The sequence below is a fragment of the Bombus affinis genome, chromosome 16 (assembly GCF_024516045.1).
Source record: "Bombus affinis isolate iyBomAffi1 chromosome 16, iyBomAffi1.2, whole genome shotgun sequence".
Taxonomy (NCBI): Eukaryota; Metazoa; Arthropoda; class Insecta; order Hymenoptera; family Apidae; genus Bombus; species Bombus affinis.
In genome coordinates, this window is record NC_066359.1 from 2086516 (window position 1) to 2107893 (window position 21378).

The 21378-nt window shown below is 39.1% G+C and overlaps 2 protein-coding genes and 1 long non-coding RNA gene across 6 annotated transcripts in view; 2 read left to right on the forward strand and 1 right to left on the reverse strand.

Annotated features, from left to right (window-relative positions):
- The window catches only part of LOC126925857 (forkhead box protein A2-A-like), a 41302-nt gene extending 26441 nt beyond the window's left edge, over positions 1-14861 (reverse strand). Inside the window, exons 1-2 of one of the 3 annotated variants that reach the window (XM_050741842.1) lie at positions 14738-14861; positions 12691-13565 (exon numbers count right to left, since the gene is read on the reverse strand). The gene's annotated coding sequence lies outside the window, so the exon portion shown is untranslated. Of the gene's footprint in view, positions 1-2517; positions 3347-6687; positions 7652-12690; positions 13566-14737 lie in introns of those variants that run through there. The other 2 variants (XM_050741841.1, XM_050741840.1) reach the window with 2 other exon arrangements.
- LOC126925863 (uncharacterized) lies at positions 3405-6482 on the forward strand. The gene is made up of 2 exons (XR_007714160.1): positions 3405-3653; positions 6237-6482. It is a non-coding gene; the product is annotated as an uncharacterized LOC126925863 (long non-coding RNA).
- Positions 14862-14881: 20 nt separating the features above from the next.
- On the forward strand, positions 14882-18543 carry LOC126925860 (protein max-like). 2 transcript variants are annotated; one of them, XM_050741851.1, is made up of 5 exons: positions 14882-14964; positions 15444-15491; positions 15549-15608; positions 16010-16244; positions 18423-18543. In XM_050741851.1, the coding sequence occupies exons 1-5, from the start codon at positions 14944-14946 to the stop codon at positions 18452-18454; spliced, it is 396 nt and encodes a 131-aa protein (XP_050597808.1). In that variant the 5' UTR covers positions 14882-14943; the 3' UTR covers positions 18455-18543. The 2 variants fall into 2 exon arrangements, with proteins under 2 accessions (XP_050597808.1, XP_050597809.1); XM_050741852.1 differs by lacking the exon at positions 18423-18543 and adding an exon at positions 16646-18039.
- Positions 18544-21378: the final 2835 nt, after the last annotated feature.

Below are 21378 nucleotides of genomic sequence, written 5' to 3' on the forward strand. Positions count from 1 at the left end.
ATATCATTTTCCTAACGAGATATTATATCGTATGTAGGAAAGTGTCGAAAACTACCTATAATATTCGCTCTATTTTCATAGAAAATTACTTGGAAAAGCGTCGTTTTCTTGTTCGTATCGACTTGTTCGACTGGTTAATTACAAGCTGCGTGTTATGGAACACGCCGATATTATGCGTACGATAGTTTCTACAATGAAGATTTTATTTATAACTTGTAGCCATCGAGCGTAAGTGCCTTGCTGCGCTATAACACGTTAGTCAGAGTGGATCGTCTTGTAAACGATATTTGTTGGATCGTAAATAAAGAAAAGAGGAAGATGATACGAAGAAACTAGTTGTCGCAACGGCTATGTGTTTTATATGTACCATATTTATGTTATATTTGTATTAGTGATGTGTATAAGATTATATACTTGAGATCGTATAATATTTAAATTTATAATATTTGAATTTATACGCAGTCAGACTGAATAACAGCGTGGAAACAGATTGCTTATCACGTTTAATAATTCGAAGCTCGTAATTGTTGTATTATTTTCTTATTAATTTTAATGCTGCGTTCTTCCTCATTGCTGTGTCATTATAGAACGAGCCTTCAACATTCGTCACGTGGTTAGGAAACACCGATTCTATTTCTCATTCCATGTTTTCTCACGATGCATGCCACATGACAGCTTTAATTCTGATAATTTTCAGCCTGTCTTATCATGCTTTCCTCTGCTGTACGCAATTAACTCTTAAAACCAGATTTAAAACACGAAACTCTTCCCACACGGAATATTCAAACTTTAAGGAATTGCTATGAAACGTATCTAACTGTTTGCTGTAGAAGCTTGTTCATCAATTATTTGATTATTCTTTTTTGTTGTTCGATGTTCAAACTGTATGGAATTGCTATGAAACGTATCTAACTGTTTGCTGTAGAACCTTGTTCATCATTTACTCGATTATTCTTTTTTGTTGTTCGCTGTTCAAACTTTATGGAATTGTTATGAAACGTATCTAGTTGTTTGCTGTAGAACCTTGTTCATCATTTACTTGATTATTCTTTTTTGTTGTTCGATGTTCAAACTGTATGGAATTGCTATGAAACATATCTGGCTGTTTGCTGCAGAACCTTGTTCATCATTTACTCGATTATTCTTTTTTGTTGTTCGATGTTCAAACTGTATGGAATTGCTATGAAACGTATCTAACTGTTTGCTGTAGAACCTTGTTCATCATTTACTCGATTATTCTTTTTTGTTGTTCGCTGTTCAAACTTTATGGAATTGTTATGAAACGTATCTAGTTGTTTGCTGTAGAACCTTGTTCATCATTTACTTGATTATTCTTTTTTGTTGTTCGATGTTCAAACTGTATGGAATTGCTATGAAACATATCTGGTTATTTGCTGTAGAACCTTGTTCATCATTTATTCGGTTATTCTTTTTTGTTGTTCAGACTTTATGGAATTGCTATGAAACGTATCTAGTTGTTCGCTGTAGACCTTGTTCATCATTTATTTGATTATTCTTTTTTGTTGTTCGATGTTCAAACCGTATGGAATTGCTATGAAACGTATCTAGTTGTTCGCTGTAGACCTTGTTCATCATTTATTTGATTATTCTTTTTTGCTGTTCGATGTTCGAACTGTATGGAATTGCTATGAAACATATCTGGCTGTTTGCTGTAGAAGCTTGTTCATCATTTACTCGATTATTCTTTTTTGTTGTTCGATGTTCAAACTTTATGGAATTGCTATGAAACGTATCTAACTGTTTGCTGTAGAATCTTGTTCATCATTTACTCGATTATTCTTTTTTGTTGTTCGATGTTCAAACTTTATGGAATTGCTATGAAACGTATCTAACTGTTCGCTGTAGACCTTATTGATCATTTCTTTGATTATTCTTTTTTGTTGTTCGATGTTCAAACTTTATGGAATTGCTATGAAGCACATCAAACTGTTTGCTGTAGAACCTTGTTCATCATTTACTCGATTATTCTTTTTTGTTGTTCGAAGTTCAAACTTTATGGAATTGCTATGAAACATATCTAACTCTTTGCTATAGAAGCTTGTTCATCATTTACTCGATTATTCTTTTTTGTTGTTCGATGTTCAAACTTTATAGAATTACTATGAAACATATCTAGTTGTTCGCTTGTTCATCATTTTTGCTATTGCTATGAAACGTATCTAGCTGTTCGCTGTAGAACCTTGTTCCATTTTGAAGTTCGTGTTTAAACAGTCTTTAGTTGCTACGGTGAAATAAAGGTAATTTTCTGACGAAATTCTCAGATAGACACGTTGTTCGATAGAAAATATTCATTTCAATTTACCCGGCGCAATCTCATAGTTTGTAAAGTATAAAGCCGTAAATTGCCTTGAAATTAGCAGAAACTTATCGGACGAGAAAAAAAGCTCGCAAGGGAAGCAACGTAGCTTTGCAACCGCGAAGTTTCTTCTCTTTTGAAAATTTGTAATATCCGCTTAACATGCGTTTCTCCATCGTGTCGCATAATTTTGCACATACCTTTCGCCATGCTGTGTCTCGATCAGAGTCCCAATTTCAATTGCACGCAGCAATATCGCTGCGAGTCACTGAAATCTTCCGGAACTCTTCTCCCTTCCAATTGTCCAAGAATCTACAGTCCATGGAAAAATCCTTAAATCCAGAGGATACTCTTCCAAATATACCGATCCACTTTCACACAAATTTCAATGTTCGAAGAAAGTTCGAAGTTTACCAATGTCCGACAAACATCGACGTTCCTTGCCACACAAAATACCAATTTCCCTCGAAATCACTGCCTTTCACCAATAAAAACAGCACCGATAGTTCTTCAAACGATCCCAACAGCTGCAACCGATTCAAACTCGGCTGATTCTCTCGAAAGCCTCGATTCTACCATTTTTCCGCATCTGAGAAAGAGCGCAACAATGTTGCACGAGGCTCACGCCGTTCTCCGAAACTCTACAAAGACCTGCATATTCGAAATGCAGGGAAAATATCCTCGGCAAAGCTTGAGAACGTCTGCGTTTCTCCGCGAACGTTGCTGCGGCAGCATCGAAGTCTCCGCGGCGTCTCGTTTCCGGCCGTTCAAGATCCACACAACACGGCCTCTCTCGCCTTCGGTGCGATATTCCGCGAAAATACTCTTCCTTCGTAGTTTCTTGCAACGAGAGATCGACGAAACGGTGAATTTGCCTGGTGAAAATGTTCCGCAGCAACCGGAAGCGACGCGAGTGAACGCACGCGGCCGGAAACCGGTCGGTGGAAAACCGGAAGGCCAGAGGAAAATCGAGCAGCCAACTTCGCGTCTCCAGGGACACTGCGCTCGAACGATACCCACACTCCCGATGCGCTACCTGGCCCCCACCGCTCGGCCGCGTTCCGCGATGCACGCGCTGATTGGCCGCGCGGCCAGCCGCCTATCGCGCTGCACTCGAGCGTTCCAGCTAGTGGGCGTGGCCTCATCCCCTCCGCTCGTTGCTGAACGGCGAACGATGGTTCGCGTGGAACGCCAGCGTTCCTTCGTTCCTCCTTCATAGGAGGAGCGTTCGTGTCGCGTTACGCGGACGCTTTGTTAACATTGTTCTCGTCGCTGTCCACGCTGAACGATTCTAACCTGTTGTTGGCGATGCACACGGTACACACAGGCTCCAGAGGTATGTACATACAAGGTTGGTGAATGTGCGAGTAAGGCGATGGATTTTTCGGAGGAGGAGATTGAATTGGCTACGACGGAACTGGGTTTGTTTGCAGATGGAAATTATTTGCGTTAATTGTTGGAAATATCGTTAGTGGATGTTAGGAAGCTTTTACAAGCTTGCCAAAAACAGAATTCTGCTTTCTTCTCGATGAAACTAACGTTGAAACGTGACAAGATTAATCGACATTCGCGTTAATGGTTCACTACGTGAAGGTTTACGGTTGTAGTCGTGTCATGGTAAGGAATGTAAGGAATGTGGAAAGGTGAAAAGTTCACACTTCAGGAAACGCTAGCCTATATGGGAAACTTGAAGATACGTGAAGAAACGTGTAAAAGTGTAAAACGTGTAAAAATACCCAAAGCACTTCCTATCCAATTCTTATCGATTTTCAATCGTATCCATGAAAATATACATTTCCATAAAAATCGTATTTACTCGTTTTTAACGAACATTTTAATATTATTGTTTATTTCGTAAGCTTCTCTTGTGTCGAAGCTTCTCTTCTTTCGGACAACCGAATTATTCGAAAATTACGAAAATATTGAATATTTTTGAAAATAATCTTCAGGCAAATTTATGATTGTTAACGACGATATTCTTTCAGATTTTCAATAGCCAGCAGATATAATTTAGGACGAGTCGCTGCAAGCGTTAATTAAGAAATTGTCCATTAAAACAGAAATAATTTACATGTTCGTTATAAATTATAAATAATTTTTTATCCGCAGGGAAGCCAAGCGAAGTCGATTTATATTTTATCTTCTGCTTCTGTTTTCCTCGAAGAATTCCTACGTACGCTTTTAACGAGAATAATCGCGTTAGTTTAATAATCGAGGCTCGTCGAGGAAAAATAATACTACGATCTTAACGCGAACGCACGACAGCGTAATCGCGTTTAAGAATTTCCATTACAAATTACCAAATTAATCATCTGGCCAGCGTAGATATCTTGTTACGTATATATATGTTTTCGAGCATTTTATCAAAAAATCTCGGACAGAGAAAGTCGACTAATGAAGCCCGCAGCCGGAGATTTCAGCTCTGATCGATATCCTAATCGATGCAATTTTTAAAATAATTTTTCTGATATCGCGTTGATTACGGAAATTATTTGCAATATTTGACTAGGCGAATTAAATTAATGAAAAAGTGCATCGAACGGTGTGTAAAAGAAAGAAACGCGTACTGTTCGTCTAAAAAATTAGAGACGAGTTTGACACCTTTGAAACGCCTGTACTTCCGGAAAAATCGCGCACAAATTCAATCCTTTATTTTATTTTAATTTCCTCTATTTCAATTTTATTTCAATTTTTTCCCCATCTTCTATCGTATGAACGCGATGGCTTGTCTTATTCGTTAGAGACACCCTGTATATTAAACTCTTTCTTCGCGCTGATAATTGGCGATAGTCGAGCTTCGAAGCTCTTTACATATCCTCAGCTGTTTCTCAGACACGCAGAGTCACTGGGATAATTAAGATCGCGGCAAGCTGCGTAGAGAAAAACCTATATTTAGTCTTTCCTCGAGTAAAATGTGTTGAAATAAACGGTACGATGGTTCTCCAGATAGCTGAAATTACACGCTACCGTTCGAAAGTCCGAGATCATTCATTCCCAGTTCTCACTGATTTAAATTCATAACCTTCTCTGCTTGTAACGGATGCGGCAATAAGATGCGGTCACTTTCGGGCGATACGTTTTCACCGATGCTCCTAGCTGCAATTGAAAGTAAAAAACGCTTCTATTCTTTGAAAAACCTACGATGCAATTATAATCGTTCGATTAATTATCTTTGCATGTCTAACGTAAATAACGTACCTATTCGAACAATTTAAATATCTATATCACGTACACATTATCTGTCTATGCACGTAAATGTACGAATAAAACAGAAAGCAACGAGTACGTACGAATAAAACATCGTTCGTTTGAATAACAACAATGAACATAGTAGTAACATCCGATAATCGATGATCTGCTGGCTACTATTGCATTGGCAACTAAGTGATTGCGGATTTTCTCATTAGGTGGTATTACAAAATCCGCAGTCACTTAGTTGCCGATAAAACAGGTAGAAATAATTATCCTGACGACTGCTAAGTCTGTTCATTTCGACAGAAGACTGTTGTTTTTAGCTTTGTTGGTATAAGGTTGTATATTAGTTTCACTTGCTCTTCTTTGGTTATTTACGATACCGACTGAGCAGATAGATGCACTATGGACATTTGTATTTGGTATATTACACATTTGTAATATTAGGTTGTCGCAAAAGTATCTTTCGCTATTTGCAGGTAGCTGCTTTATCTGGCGATGTTCATACAAATAGGAAACTTAACCTTTCGCACTTTTTATTCCAATTTCGTTACCAGCAGCTCGCAACGCTTTTTAAGTGTTTTATTTGAAATTTACTTTAACTAGAAAATAAGACAATTTAAATAAACAAAGGAAGAAAGAAATTCACTTAAATACCAGTTTTATTCACACTATTGTTGTATCTTGTAATTCTTAAGTGTATGATATATCTTGAAATAATTTCCAGGATGCAATCCTGCTTTTCTTTCACAAAAGAAGGTGGACATGAAAGAACGTCGAGTGGGACTGGACAAAGGAGCTCCTCAGATAAAAACTATCAGTTTCACACTGGACATAGGAGTACAAAGGATTAATTTGTAGAATATTTTATATCTTCAGTCACTTCAGCATACGTTTCGTTTTCATTAAAACAAAAAATGTAGCGTGTCTATCATTTTCCTATAAAACGAAAGAAACATTTGGAACAACCCGATTCAAACTGTCTGGTTTCCCCTGATCCCATGAAATACCATGCTATGAAACAGATCGTTCGTTCCAGTCACGGTTTAACTATTTTCTTTTCACGATTTGCTACACGTAATATTAAAATAAGAAAAATGTACAGGTAATTAGACATCGAGCATAGAATTTACCTTCTTGCGAAAAAAAATAATATTTCTCATCTATTTGTTACTTACGTCGATATATCGGTATCTCGTTTAACTCTCATATCAACCTTTCTAGTGTAATCACGTGGATGAATGAAAACGAGACACCCTGTGTATAATATCCTTTGCACAGACACGCCTTCTTATTTACACGACCTATTCCACAACTAACCGTGAATGTCACCGTGACAAGTCGTTCGCAAGACACCGCGATGACATATCTTTCCTCTTTTGTCACACGTGCAACTGGCGAGACCGGCACACTGGCTCGTCCTTCTATCCTCGTAAACACGCGCAACCGTCGTAAATTTATTCTTCGCCCTCATCCGTAACGTCTCCACCATGTTTCCCTTACGACACTTTACCTATAACTTTGTCCTTTAGCTTGGATAATCTTACGTTGCAAATTACCATATAATGGCTACAATGTTAAGCTTCGTATTAGAACGTAAGTATCGGGACAGCTGCTCGTTTCATACGACAAATTACTTCGAATTAACAATTGTCCTGTTTCTCGAATCTTCCGTTTAGAAAAGACAGCAGAGCCACCAGTGTTTGTCTGGTAAATCCGCGTGACAGTAAGGTTAATACTTTATCGACCGATAGCCGATTAATCCACTTTTTGTCGCCGGCGTTTACCGACCGATAGCCTATTAATCGGTTTTTATCGCCGACTACTTTTCTCATTATTTGAGCAGTAATTTGTTATTTAGTAATAAGGTACCTTGCTCAGTTGCATCAATTGCGTTGCATTGTAAGCTCCCACAGTTTTATACCAATTTGAAAAACTTACCGTTCGCGATGAACGAAAAGAATGGTATTGAAGAGTCTAAACCGAAACAGAGCCGGCGCCACGGAGAATCTGCGCCTGAGATGCCGGTCGGACGTGCATATGATGTTGATTCGCTAGCGGTCGGTAAAGTGTTAACTACCTGACTGCTTATACTTAATGCGTATAGAGTGCACGGAAAAAACAGAGCGTAAATTAAATATGGCGAATAAGAAAGGATAAGCACGGATGTTGGTTGGAACGAGACAGCGAGTAGCGGAAGCAGCTTCGTTGCATATTCAGCGCAGCCGAGTGAACGAGTTGGCGATCAAATATTACGACTGCGATAAGAAAGCGACTTTTACGGAGGGTTTAAGGAGGAAGTTTAAACGACGTAGAGAGGTTCGAAGAGAAATGCGAGTGGATACGGTTGCGGACAAGGGAGAAGTTTAAAGTTTAAATTTAAGGCAGTTTCTCAAGGAGCGATATAAAAGTGGCATGAAAATGCTAATGTGAATTTTAAAACACAAGGTTTGTAACGGCGCGTCGTTCTTTCTGCGATCGTATGTATGTAGTTTTTCCATTTGCGGAGTCGATCGGTGTGGCTTCCGAGCAGCTCGTATATCAGGTCAAAACAAGCTCGTAACATTCCCACCTTCCACATTCATCAAACCTAAAACACCCCACCAACGAGCCGACCACTTCTCTTAGCTATCTTATCGCACCATCCAACCAATTCCTCCTCCATAGACGCAAAAACATACATTCGTTCCCCCACTCTAATGTTACGACACCACTTTTTCCACCCTCGTTGCGTCACGAACTCGAATCGCACCGAATGCCACCAGTCGCTTTATTGTTTCTTCGTAGATTACCTCGCCTCTCGTTTCCACCACTCCGTGCCCGCTCCAGCGCCTCCCACTACGCCGCGCTGTGGGCGTGGCCTGCACCCAACCGCGTTGCTGCACGCTCCTACTCTTGTTCTCTGAAAAAGCAACTCTTACGACTGTAAATAAATTTTAACTCGAATATCTTAAGTTTTGGCGAACACGGTATGCACAGTGCTGGCGAGAACTGGGCCGTTCTACTTCATGAAATTTTAGTGGCAAGGCGTGTGATCGATGCTTGCGCAAGTTCCTCAGTTTCCTCTACTTTCTGACCGCTTAACGAGCTTGTCAAATATACTCTCGACCGTTGACCATCGTACCGTTACTTTCCGACAGAGCGCCTTTTTGTTACGTTCTATATCACGTGTTCCATCTTTACCATAGCATCAAATTTTTGTAATTACGTATACATTGCTACTTACTTGCTTACTTGCTTATGTAATTCGCTCCATACGTACAAAGAGTATCGAGAAGTGGGCGTGGGTCACGACAGTGCACCCCTCTGTCGGCCTCGTTTCACCGCCATGAATCGCAAATGGCCACGCCCCCGCGTCTGGACCCATCTTCCTATTGGCGGTGGGCGTGAGCCGCGTTTACCAGCAACTCAGCAAACTTGCGGACGCGTCGACCGACTCGCGGTTCACCGAGGCTATCCATAAAAAGCGTGCAGCGCTGGAGGAAAAGGAAAGAAGGGGCGGGAGATGGAAAGGCTCTCAGCTCTTGAAAAATTCGTATCGCTATCCCCACCTATGCGATGTGCGGTAGCAAGCACGCGCGAAATACAAGCTCGATCGATGCACGCAGGAAACGTCGTTAACTGCTCGTTGCACAGCGTGTATACATATTGGGTGGAGGGCGTAAGTGAATCAATAATCACACGCTGCATATAAATCAATTGTTATTGCAATTAATATTTAAGTATCGGTTACGCGCGTTAATATTCAGACACGCCACAATCTCCGCGTTCGTTGCTTCGCGTAATAAGGTGATTTAAATACGCAGCGCGTTGCTCGTTCTGTCTGAGAGGACGAACCTTCTCATCGTAGCTCGAAAACACGTAAATGTCTTCGCTGAGGCGACACGGAGCAACTTTTTCTCGCCGCTCGTTGCTGAATATCGTTTAGCTTGGACAAAAAGTTGCTGCAACTTACCGTTTGTTGGAGATGTTCTGCGGAAGGTGGAGCAACGAGAGACGACGACACGTTGCTCGGTGTTGGTAAAGTTGCTGAACGCAGGCGAGATGCTTGGCGGTGTAGAAAATACAAATGATGCGAAATGAAGAGTCGAGGCAGAGATAAATCGCGATGAAGACAAAGTCGCTGAGATTAAAAGCTGCGAATAGACGGGTTTTGCCTGCTCGCAGACGAATAATTTACCTGATACGACCGGATATGTCGGCTACTCGCGGGATATAGGTCGTTATAATATAAGCGCAGGAGAGAAAAAGCTGGCGACATTAAACATCTCATAAAATATTACAACTACCTATCTTTAAAACCGTAAGATCTCGATGGCTCGCCATAAGCGATCATCGCGCGAAATCTCATTACGAACTTCGTGCGTATGTAAGTACGTGGACAGTTACATAGACAGCGATGCTACGTATGTACAGGGTGTTTAACTGAAACTAATCGCGTACAGTCGATCACAGATAAATCTAAGTATATAACACGTTAGCTGTTATGAATTCTGTCGGCGCGTTAATTAGATATCCGGTGTTAACTTTATTAAGAGGAAAGGAGCGAAAGAACGTGAAACAGGACAACGTTAGGAAAATTACACCAAGTACAGATGTTACGTGTACTCGCATGAAATCACGAAACGTATGCAGCTATAACCTTCCGCTGTATTCTCGACGTTTAAAAAATTGAAGGTTTCTGAACGACAGGAGAACTTCTGACTTTGTCTAGCTGTTGGCATCCTCTTTAGAAATACACGTATCAAGGACGGTTGTACGATACTGTACACGTAATTATGACAAAGCGAGTTTTTCGTTTCTTCGGTTAGATGCAGAAAATTCGCCACTGCCTGCAATGTCTCTTTTCTGCTGAGAATTTCCAAGCAGCCATCCCTGTGATCGCCAAATAAACGATGCCTCGATGTGAACCAACAGCGTCCACCGACACCGCAGTTATCATTTTTCGTGATAATTTTACCAACAGCCAGACTGTGGATTTTTCATTGGAAATTCGTGTTTGATAAAAGTAGAAATGTAGTTTTCGCAGTTTTACGTTTGCTATGGAATGCACAAAAGTCTGGTTGATTTAGAAATGATGTAGAAGTAACGTGAATCACAAGAACGGAACTGCATTCCTACGTTCCCCTATCCACGTTTTCACATTCCGTACGCTACGCGGAATCGCTGAACCTCGCAGCCGGTTAATAGATTGATCAGTAGCACGGATAAAACGATTGCTCCGCCAGCCGTTTATCTGGCTATCCGCTTCTTTTCGCTCGTCCGTCTTTTTGCCCGGACGAGCAGCCAATTCGACGAATTCAATAACTCGCCGGACCGCGTGCTCGACCGTCGACCCTGCCCCCACTCCGCCAATTATCCCCACCAAGGCAGTCGCGCGTTTCAGAGGCGAGACATCATTGGCGGCGGGGAGTGGCGGCCACGCCCACTCGCGTGGCTACAGCGACGCGTCACGCTCCACAGAACCGGATCGTCCGGTGCGCGCTCCGTATTTAGCAGCGCACGAACGTGCGAACCAGCTTCGCAGACCAACCCTCCGCAAAGCGGTTTCAGAGGAAAGGGAATGGTTTTTTCGAGTCGGTTTGGTTCGAGTCGATCCAACGAAATCGATCGATTTCGCTCGATCTTGCGTACGCTGCAGATGGCTTTGTTTCGATTTTTTGCAGCAAGGGGCGAGGATAAGAGGATTTGTATAGTTGAATTTTAGGAATCCGGCGACAAGCAACGTACAAGGAATTATTCAGTTGCGATTGAGGTAAAAGAATACGTGAAAGATATCCGATCGTATATTACGAAGCAAAAGAGAATTGGATTTATATCATATGGCAAGTAATCGTTGGATGACGAGGTATATACGTGATTAGAATCGAGTTAAGAAAATTTAGAATTATTTGTAAAATTTCGGATATGAAAAATTGCAACTGCTATAAGAAAATTCGGAAAAATCGGTAATTACCTATTACGCGTTAAAATGCGTTATATTAAATTCTTCTTTCTTTCGGATGAGCCGCCGCGTTCTTCACCAATGGTCGACTCGATGTTTTGCTATTATAGCGTAATTATTTTGCTCATAAACTGACCTTTAATATAGCTAGATCGACACGGTTCTAAGCTAAAAACTAGTACCACTGAATTCTACCTATTAACAATTAAATTAGTTCGCTGTTATTAGTTGCATCAACTAACGCCAATCGTTGAACGCCATGGGATATCGCGTCAAGGTCAGATGCGTCTTAATTTCGACTAATTAAAAAATTATGTCAGGACAGAGCCTAAGTTAAGTCCGTTTGCGAACGCAGAATACGATGATAGTACGTACGTACGCTTATGTGACTTTGAGCGTTGAGCTGAGGCGCGCGAGTCAGCGTGCGCTCGACGATTCCTTTGTATTCGTCACTCCAAGGACACCTATGGCGTTCGCGATCGCTCAACGACTGTTCGTCGTTTGCGTCGAGTCGCGGCATCTGTCATCGCGCCGATGCTGCTTACCGAGTCCAGTCGTCGAGAATCCGCGGGGGTTCGTGTCATTCGATAGACGCGCGATGTTTTTACCGATGACGATTCATCGACACCGAACTTGACCAACGATAACGAAACTCGACACGGGGTTCACTCAACCGCTTGCGGTAAACTCGAGTAGAAATTGCTAGACTTTACAATATCGTAGATATCGATCTGCGTTCCATTTAAAAAAGTGATTTTGAAATTTCCGAAACTCCTACAGCTACGAAAAGATCGTCGTATCTGCAAAAATAACGGAGATATTCAATCATTGACTCTTCTCGCACCCCGCCCTATCGCGTTAATCGTCGTTTTCCTCGATGAAAACTGTCGTCGATAAAGTCTTCTATCGTCGATAAATCGTTGTCGACTTTTACCGACAGCTTCGGTTTCGTGCGTGAAAGATGCAATTTTCTTACGACAGACTCTCTTCTCATTTCTTCCTGCTCGCTTAACATATTCGATTTCAACGTGTCAAAGTGCCACGTTATCCGTCTTAGTCACAAAGTTTCGTACGTTTCGTATTCTTATTCTCCCAACGACGATCTGTCATCTGCCGATAGCATCGTACGCGATTCGACAGTCCTTTCTACAAACATACTCTATACAGTATAGTTAATTCCGCCTTTAAATACCGCGGCGTTCTTCGTCGTTCATCAAAGTGCTTTTCTAACACTTACACACTTGTGGCTCCCTCTAATTCTCCGGCGCGTCTCATGCTCGAATATTGCTCTGTTATTTCGTCTCCGTATTACGAATGTCATGATGCGTTGATCGACAATGTGCAGCATAGAATGCTCGAATGCGATTATCTTCTCACACCGAACCATGTCTTTATAGTCACAATTACAATTCGATTCTGTCGCGTCTGGGATTAACGATTATCAAGTAACACTGCACCGTATTTACCGTTTATATATAAACTTGTCAACTGGCTCATTCTTCACACATTCGTCCACACATTCTCTACGAATTTAATTTTTCTACTTTAGTGCGACTAAGAACTCGTGCTCTCTTCGTAACCGAAACCCATCGCACACATCACGGCCTTAATCTTGTAACTGAATGTGTCAGTAATCTCTGCCGCGAACTTAACTTATCCCGTGACTATGTACATTTAGCCTTGATATAGTATATTTAATATAATAGCAACTATTAAAATCATTTGCGCGATCTCGTGTGAACTAGTTTTTTCTCTTCCCGTCTCGTTTGCGTTATATATTATTTTATTTTATCTTGTGTTACTTTTCTGTTACGTTGTGTTACGTTACTTACACAAGCTGTGACGGGCATTTCAAAGATAGTAATAAAAAACAACGTCGGTAAGTTCTGTGTCAGTTAAATGATATCGACTCGACCTGCAACCCTGCTAGGATAAGGTAGGGTTGAAAGTTACGACCTGTAACTCGAGGTCTTTCGAAATCCTGTTTAATGGCTCCTCCAATCGGTAATGAAGTTTGTTCGACTGAGAACAGTTAGATATTGCAGGGCTGTATGCTCGATCCTTGGCTAAACAACTGCGACATCATCGGTTCGATGGCTTCGACCATGGCTCCTGTAAGTTTCAAACGGATAGATAGAAATCGATGGAAGGTCGATAATAAACCTGCCGCTGAAACTTGATGCTATATCGTGCATGGAAGTGCATCGCGTAGGCTCGTTGCTTCTTTTTACCTTCCTAGTTTTAAGAGCAGTTTCCTTAAATACGTCAGAGTGATAAGATAATTTTCCGATATTCTAAAAGATATTAATATCAAGGAAGTAGCATTAAAGGAGCGTTCAATCGATCGCTATTACCGTTGATATTATCGTCGATATTTAAGATTCTTAACACTGTCGTACATAAAAGACTCTCTAGACGATCGATCCTATGCTCTATCGGTACAATGTTGGGAACCTTCATTATCGACGATAATATCGACGATCGTATCGATCCTCTAAACGCTCTTTTATCTATATACCGATCGGAATATTCCTTTGCAAGACACGAAATTACGAATAAAACGTCAGTAGCTTCGTTTTCTTCCTTTCGTTGCGAGTTGAACAAATGTGCCTACTTTTGATACTGACTACTGCCAGTAGGGTTGCGTATTATTGAGTATACGGCGTTTGTAAAGATTCATGCGAACGTTGCGTAAGAGATAGACGTTGCGTGGTGTATGCTTCCTTTTAGCTTGGTGAATGGTGTACGCCTTCCTTTAAGTTTGTAAAGATTCCTGCATGCGTTGTGTAGAAAATAGATATTGCATGATGTATGCTTTCTTTTAAGTTTGTAGACTCGTGTAAGCGTTACGTGGGAGATAAATGTTTCCCAACTTAGGCTACGAAATATCTATCACTGCTTACGCAAATGCACGGACAAGTAAGGTCAGAACTTTGCATTCGCATTAATAGCTTGAATATAGGGATTTATGTGTGATGTTGAGTGACTTGTGGACGTATCTCATGCGGGACTTGCTAATTGGCATAGTTTTTCAAAGATTAATCTTTATATTTATATCACTAAAGTGCCTCATCTTTAGAAAACAATTCCGAGCTAAGAACTACGTTAATATAGTCCAGTTAAGACTATTCGAAATCCTTCTCAAAATAATTAAACGAATCATTTACGTATCATCATTTCTTTTCCTAATCCTAACCTAACCCCCACCCCCGCCCCGGCTACTTAACAGATCGGTATTTAAACTCGAAATAGAATTAGTCTTTGTATATTGTACTTCAACTTACTTTATTCTCCCTGTTTCGCTTGAATTATTATTAATCAAAAAGATAAGTTGGAAATTTCCAAACGTCCCACACATCAGTGATAGTACTATAGGATAGTATCGACGTTTCATTTTTTAATCCTTTCACTTCTTGCATTGGTTATAGTCACGATCTGTAAGAGGACCCGTCGACGCTAACGCCAACTGCAGTCGGTATCGAGAAATTTTATGTACATATATATGTACATTGTAAGTATTTAACCATGAATTGTCTATTGGTTAGGTAGGACTTTGGGATGGAGTAGTAGGTGTGTGGTAGGATTTTCTTTAGTTTGAATAGAAACCCTTCATGTCATACTTTATCGAATGCCTGTTAAATGTCTCGAAGGAGTCGATTCGTTAATTTTGACAAAGTAGGTAGAAGACTAATTGGGCGATAGGAGCTAGTTCCATGTATTGGTAACAGAGGTATGGAGTAATTATATAGCTCTCCTTAAAAACAAACATTGACCTGAGAGGTACGGAGAGGGGTATAGAGGAGTATATATCATCCCGTTGACCGTGGATTCGTTGAAAATTAAGTCCTTAGACAAGTTCCTAAGAACTAGTGACTTTCGTGGTTGTCATTCCTGCGTGCGTTTTGTTATATATGTACTATATGTACACTGTATATTTCTAACAAGATTGATACAGTATCTTTTGTTTACCTGTTTCTTAAACCTATCAAGGAATTTATAATGAGTGACGACGATCGAGACATCGACATTGAGAGTGATGTAAGTCCTTAAAACAGTTCTTTCAATGGACGATTGTTAAAGAAATCGCTTTTTTAGGAAAGTGATGAATCCGATTCTAGGCAGAAGCATTTAAACAATAGCCAATATTATTCTCAAGTAAGTTCACTATCCACTCTTATTTTCCTTCTTTTTTTCTAATTCTATTCATTTATTCAACATCTTTTATTTAATTAACGATATAAACAAGTTTTATTTTCAAAATATAAAATATAAATATTGTTGAGGTTAAGTGGACGCTTTCCGTGCGATTTAACCAATTCTTTTAAATAATTTATCATTGAATATCTTATAAAATGAAGATACTCGACTAATATGTATATTAATATATAAATTTAATTTTATAATTAAGATTAAGATATACACACACATGTTTATTTTTAATAATAATGTTACGATTGATATTGTTTATAAGGCAAGAATTTAGATGTAAGATTTTTGTACAACTTATATATAATGTAGTTTGATTTGATATGAAAAAACATTGTATATATTGATAGGCAGAAAAACGGGCACACCATAATGCATTAGAACGGAAACGTCGGGATCATATTAAGGATAGTTTCTCCAGGCTTAGAGACTGTGTACCTACGTTGCAAGGAGAAAAGGTTGCCAGTAGGACACAAATACTCAAGAAAGCTGTTGAGTATATACAGTTTATGCGACGCAAGAATTCCTCCCATGATCAAGATATTAATGACTTGATACGTCAGAATGATCTCTTGGAGTCTCAAAGTAAATATTAATCAGAAAATTAATTAGATTTTATTCTAACACTTTTTGGAAATTCAAAATACAGTTTAACACTAGGTTTACGGGCATTTCTTATATACTTATCTGTACGAGCACCCGTCAAATTGATGGATAAACGAAAATACGCATTTTCTTTAAAAAATCGATTTATTCAAATTAAGTCTAAATTGAATAATATTAGGCTTCACGTTTAAATAACTTATTAATAAGTAATAAGTTTTTTTTATATTATCACGGAAATGATAACAATAATATTAACAGTATAGGGTAATCATATTTATTGAGCACATTTTTTACAAATATATTGAATTTTGTTTGTGCATTTTCCGCATACGATCTTTTTGCAGTATATGCAACAATTGTTGCTTCTATTTTGTTTCCAGTAGTCCACTTGGCAACTTTTTTGCACTTCTGATGTTGAAGGTGACAGAAATGAAGCATCTGATCTTTGGTAAATGTTCTCCTTGTTTTCTCCAGCTAATTCCTCAGTTAAGCAAAATATGAACTCCTTTCTGGATATTTTCGATCCGGTGCACTCTTTGCATAATATCCACGCATTTATCGCTGCCAAATCTAAAATATTGAAAACAACTTAAAGGGGCCATCAGAAACTCCCTGTTTTCATACTATTTTTAAGTGCCATCTGATCAACAACGTCCACACCAAACTTTGTTTTATTATAAAAAGCAATGGTTTCTGGAACATGTTTATAATTGTGTTCTACTTGTACACCTGTATGTTTGGCACTTAGAAGGAAGACTTTCACGTTAGATTTACTTTTATACACAGTAAGTGTGCAGTTTTCTGATTTATATAAATTTGAGGGAAACAATGTCATCTTGTCCTTTTTTCTCTTGAGCATCGAGTTTCATCTTTCCCCATATAAGGGAAACCATTCAAAATATATTTTATTTGGACGTCAACTGCTAACCAAAACTTAATGCCAAATTTATGAGGCTTATTCGTTATATATTGCATAAACCTGCATCGGGCTTTCGTTGGAAATAATTGTTCATCTATTGAGATATTTTCATATGGCTTGTAACAGGCCTGGCTATTACTTATAAATCTATTCCATATTTCGGATATCAGCGCAAATTTATCTGTTTGTAATCTTTCGGAGGCTTTCAATGATCTCGCTTCATATGCGCCCCGGGTATATAGAATTCCTAGAAAATTACGCAACTCAGCAACTGTGATTGTCCAGTCCTTTTTCAAAACTCGATGCGCCTCGGTTTTAGTGCAATCACTTCCATGTTTCATTATGTGTCTGTCAATTATCGATTCGAAAGCACTAGTTACATAACCCGATATAATATTTCTCTTAGCATAGCCAGTAGGCCCTGCGATATCCTTGAATATTATAGGAGCGGGCATCCTACCCCTAGATCTGCCTGCTTTCAGTTTTGTCCATTGTCTTATAGTATATATATATCTATATATCTTTTATCCACTGTTTTATCCAATTTGACCCATTACATTTTGGGATGTGCTTGGAATGCTCATCCTTTCATCCTTGGAGACAGAATTAGAAAATATATGCATCCTTTTCTTGTTACGATACACTTCCAAGAAGTTTTCATCTTCACTATCCGAAGATCCTTCTATCTCTCCACTTTGAGTGTATTCAGAACTTTCACTGTCAGCTTTGTTTTGGCCTAATTCGTACTGATCTTCTTCGGAGGTATCCTCAGAACAATCTTCATTGATGTTGACAATTTTGTTCAATATCTTATTATATCTTCTGGGATTACTCATGATTGTTAGAAAAGGAGGATTGGTCAAAAAAAGAAAATACTGTGCCCAAACTCAATTATCCTATTGTAAATACTTACAATAAGCGGAGACAATAATGGGAAATGTCTACAATAACTGAAACTTTTACACACTGTCTTTGAAAAACAGATTGTTTATGAAATCAGCTAGCCCCTCAATTTGACGGATTTCGCAGAGATAGGTATACTACATATAGATTTCAAAAATTAGAAAGCCTAGGAAAAAATAATTGTGTGTATAAATTCTTTAGATGAAATGATTAATCAAAAAGATAAATTGGAAATTTATCCCAACATCGGAAACGTCCCACACATCAGTGATAGTACTATAGGATAGTACCGACGTTTCATTTGTTAATACTTTTACTTCTTGCATTGGTTACAGTCAAGATCTGTAAGAGGAGCCGTCGACGCTAACGCCAACTGCAGTCGGTATCGAGAAATTTTATATACATATATATGTACATAAATAAAATAAAATATTTATAATCTATACCTTTATACAATTGTAATATTTCTTTATTAAACTTGTATATTTCCGAAATATATTTCCTTTATAATTATACAATTAATTTTTTACATATTTCTGTTGTGAACATAATAAAAGATACATTTGATATATTTTTCTAAATACATTCATTAGTAAAGTAGATACGAAAGTAGTATTATTTAGTGAAAAATCAATAAAATTATAATAACCTATAATTCTACCAATAATATAAATAAATAAGTAAAATAAAAAATATATTTGTTGCGAATTCTCCACTATGTGGCGATCAGTCAGGTTGCAACTGATCGGTTGATATCGCGAACCTTGAACGAGATTAACGCTCAAGGTAGAGATAAATTAAAGCTATCGAGTAGTAGTACGTCATTAGGTTATGTATTTGCGAATTAAGATACAAAGTACAGTGTAGTATAACACGATATTTTATTACTTCCTACTTGAGAGCTAAACAGAATATTAATAAGATAATCAATCTTAAAATAATTTAGCTTTTCTAAGTAAAGAATTAAAAATTTGTGAGCTGTTAATAATAATTTTATGGTTTTTGTACATATTTCACATGTTATTATACATTGTCAATACATTCAACTTATACAATTAAACTATACAACATTATAATAAATATTGAATTTAGAACATAAGATATGTGAAAGATACAAAAAGTGTAGATTTATTTAAATTAAATTTTGATACTAGTGACATAATTTCCTCCTGTATCAGCCTATATATATAAATAAATAAATATATGTGTATTTTCGAGCTATCGCGGGAAGACGCGACCGGTAGAATACGCGTCAACGGGAGTCGTAAATTCCCGTTACGATTGTAATAATCGACACCACGAATAGTTCGATCCCCTTATTTCAGTTAGGATAATAGGGGTGGCTGTTGTAGTATAACACTGTGATTCACAGAGTTATAAAAATATATATTTCCAACACTTTGTACAATCACACAAATTAATAACGCCGTTGATTAAGATACAGGTAACGAAGAAAAGGATTATTCGTAGATGAGAGAATCCGTGTATATGTTGACTTTGACTGTTCGTTGGTTATGAGAACCAATATAGTGACCCTCCTGATGGCGTAGAAGCAGTAGAAGTAGGAGCAGTCGGAGCAGTAGGAACAGGCGGAAGTGCAGGAACTCTGAGAGATGTAGGAACTTTTTTTTTTTTTTTTTTTTTATTTATTAGAATATTTACAATCAATTCTCGTTGAGAATTTTCAGTAACTTAATTTGGCGTGATACAATGACATGGATTATAATAGCTTTATATTGTTGATTCTAGTAGGACTAAGGATTTAATCTAGTGGGTACTTTCTTTTTAGTCTGCGGATCTGGTCCGTCGTGTCCAGTAGTTGGGTGACTAGTGGGTTGTGGTGGTTGTTGACTCTTGTGTTATATCTGCTTCTGGACTTGTGTATTTCATCTTTGACTGTAGGTATCTTGAGGTCTCGGTGGATTGTTTCGTTGGTAACATACCAGGGTGCATTTAATAGGGATCTTAGCGTTTTCGATTGGAAGCGTTGGAGTATTTCAATGTTGGAGTTACTTGCTGTTCCCCATAGTTGGATTCCGTAGGTCCAGACAGGTTTTATTACGGCCTTGTAGAGGGTTATTTTGTTCTGTATGTATAGTTTGGAGCGTCGGCCCGTGAGCCAATAGAATTTTCTTAGTTTTTCCTTTAGTTGCTTTGTTTTTTCCGAGATATGTTTTTCCCAAGTTAGCCTCCTGTCCAGGGTCATGCCCAGGTATCTTACGGAGTCCTTGCTTGGGATTATTGTGTTGTTAATGGTGACCTGGGGGCAGGTTTGTTTTCGGAGCGTGAAGGTTACATGGGAGGATTTTTTTTCGTTTATTTTAAAACCCCATTTTTGGAACCACTTTTCCATGGAGTCGAGACTTCGCTGGAGAGTGGATGAGGCAATTGCCGGGTCTGCGTGGGTAGCTAATAGTGCTGTGTCGTCGGCAAATGTTGCTATTGTTACCTCGTTTGATATGGGTAAGTCGGCAGTGTAGATGGAGAATAGTAAGGGTCCGAGGACACTACCTTGCGGTATGCCGGATTTTATTGGGAATGTTGCGGAAGTGGCGCCTAGACATTTAACTATGAATTGTCTGTTGGTTAGGTAGGATTTTAAGATGGAGTAGTATGGGTGGGGTAGGATAGTTTTAAGCTTGTAGAGTAGCCCTTCATGCCATACTTTATCGAATGCCTGTTGGATGTCTAGGAATACGGCTGAGCAGTATTTTTTCTTTTCAAGGGTTTGGCTGATCATGTGGGTTATGCGGTGGATTTGCTCTACTGTTGAGTGTTGTTTTCGGAAGCCGAATTGGTGATCTGGGAAAGTCTTCAATTCTTCTAGGAGTGGAAGGAGACGATTCGTGAGCATCCTCTCGAATAGTTTAGACAGGGTAGGTAAGAGACTGATTGGGCGATAGGAGCTGGTTTCATATATTGGTTTACCGGGTTTGGGGATGAGGGTAATTAGTGAGATTTTCCACGCCTTAGGAAAGTGTTCAAGGCGGAGGATGGCGTTAAAGATTGATGCGATGAGTGCAATCCCTTTTATGGGAAGTTCCTTGATTGCTTTATTTCCTATTTGGTCGTGACCTGCTGCTTTCTTGGGGTTTAGGCGACTGATTGCTTCTATGATCTCTGCAGAAGTGAAGGGTTGAATAGGAGGGGACATTTGGAAGGGAGTGTGCAGGTATTCGGTGACGTCCGCTGCGGCTATGGAGGAATGGGGTTGGAATACTTCAGTCAAATGTTTGGCAAATAGGTTGGCTTTTTCTATAGGGCTACGCGCCCATCCACCCTGCGGGCGGC

What these genes read in the sequence shown, in the direction of transcription:
- LOC126925860 (XM_050741851.1), top strand. Translation starts at nt 14,944, where the DNA reads ATGTACATATATATGTACATT. An exon ending in ACATCGACATTGAGAGTGAT is followed by an intron (nt 15,492 to 15,548) that starts GTAAGTCCTTAA and finishes TCGCTTTTTTAG; the next exon opens with GAAAGTGATGAATCCGATTC. An exon ending in ATAGCCAATATTATTCTCAA is followed by an intron (nt 15,609 to 16,009) that starts GTAAGTTCACTA and finishes ATATATTGATAG; the next exon opens with GCAGAAAAACGGGCACACCA.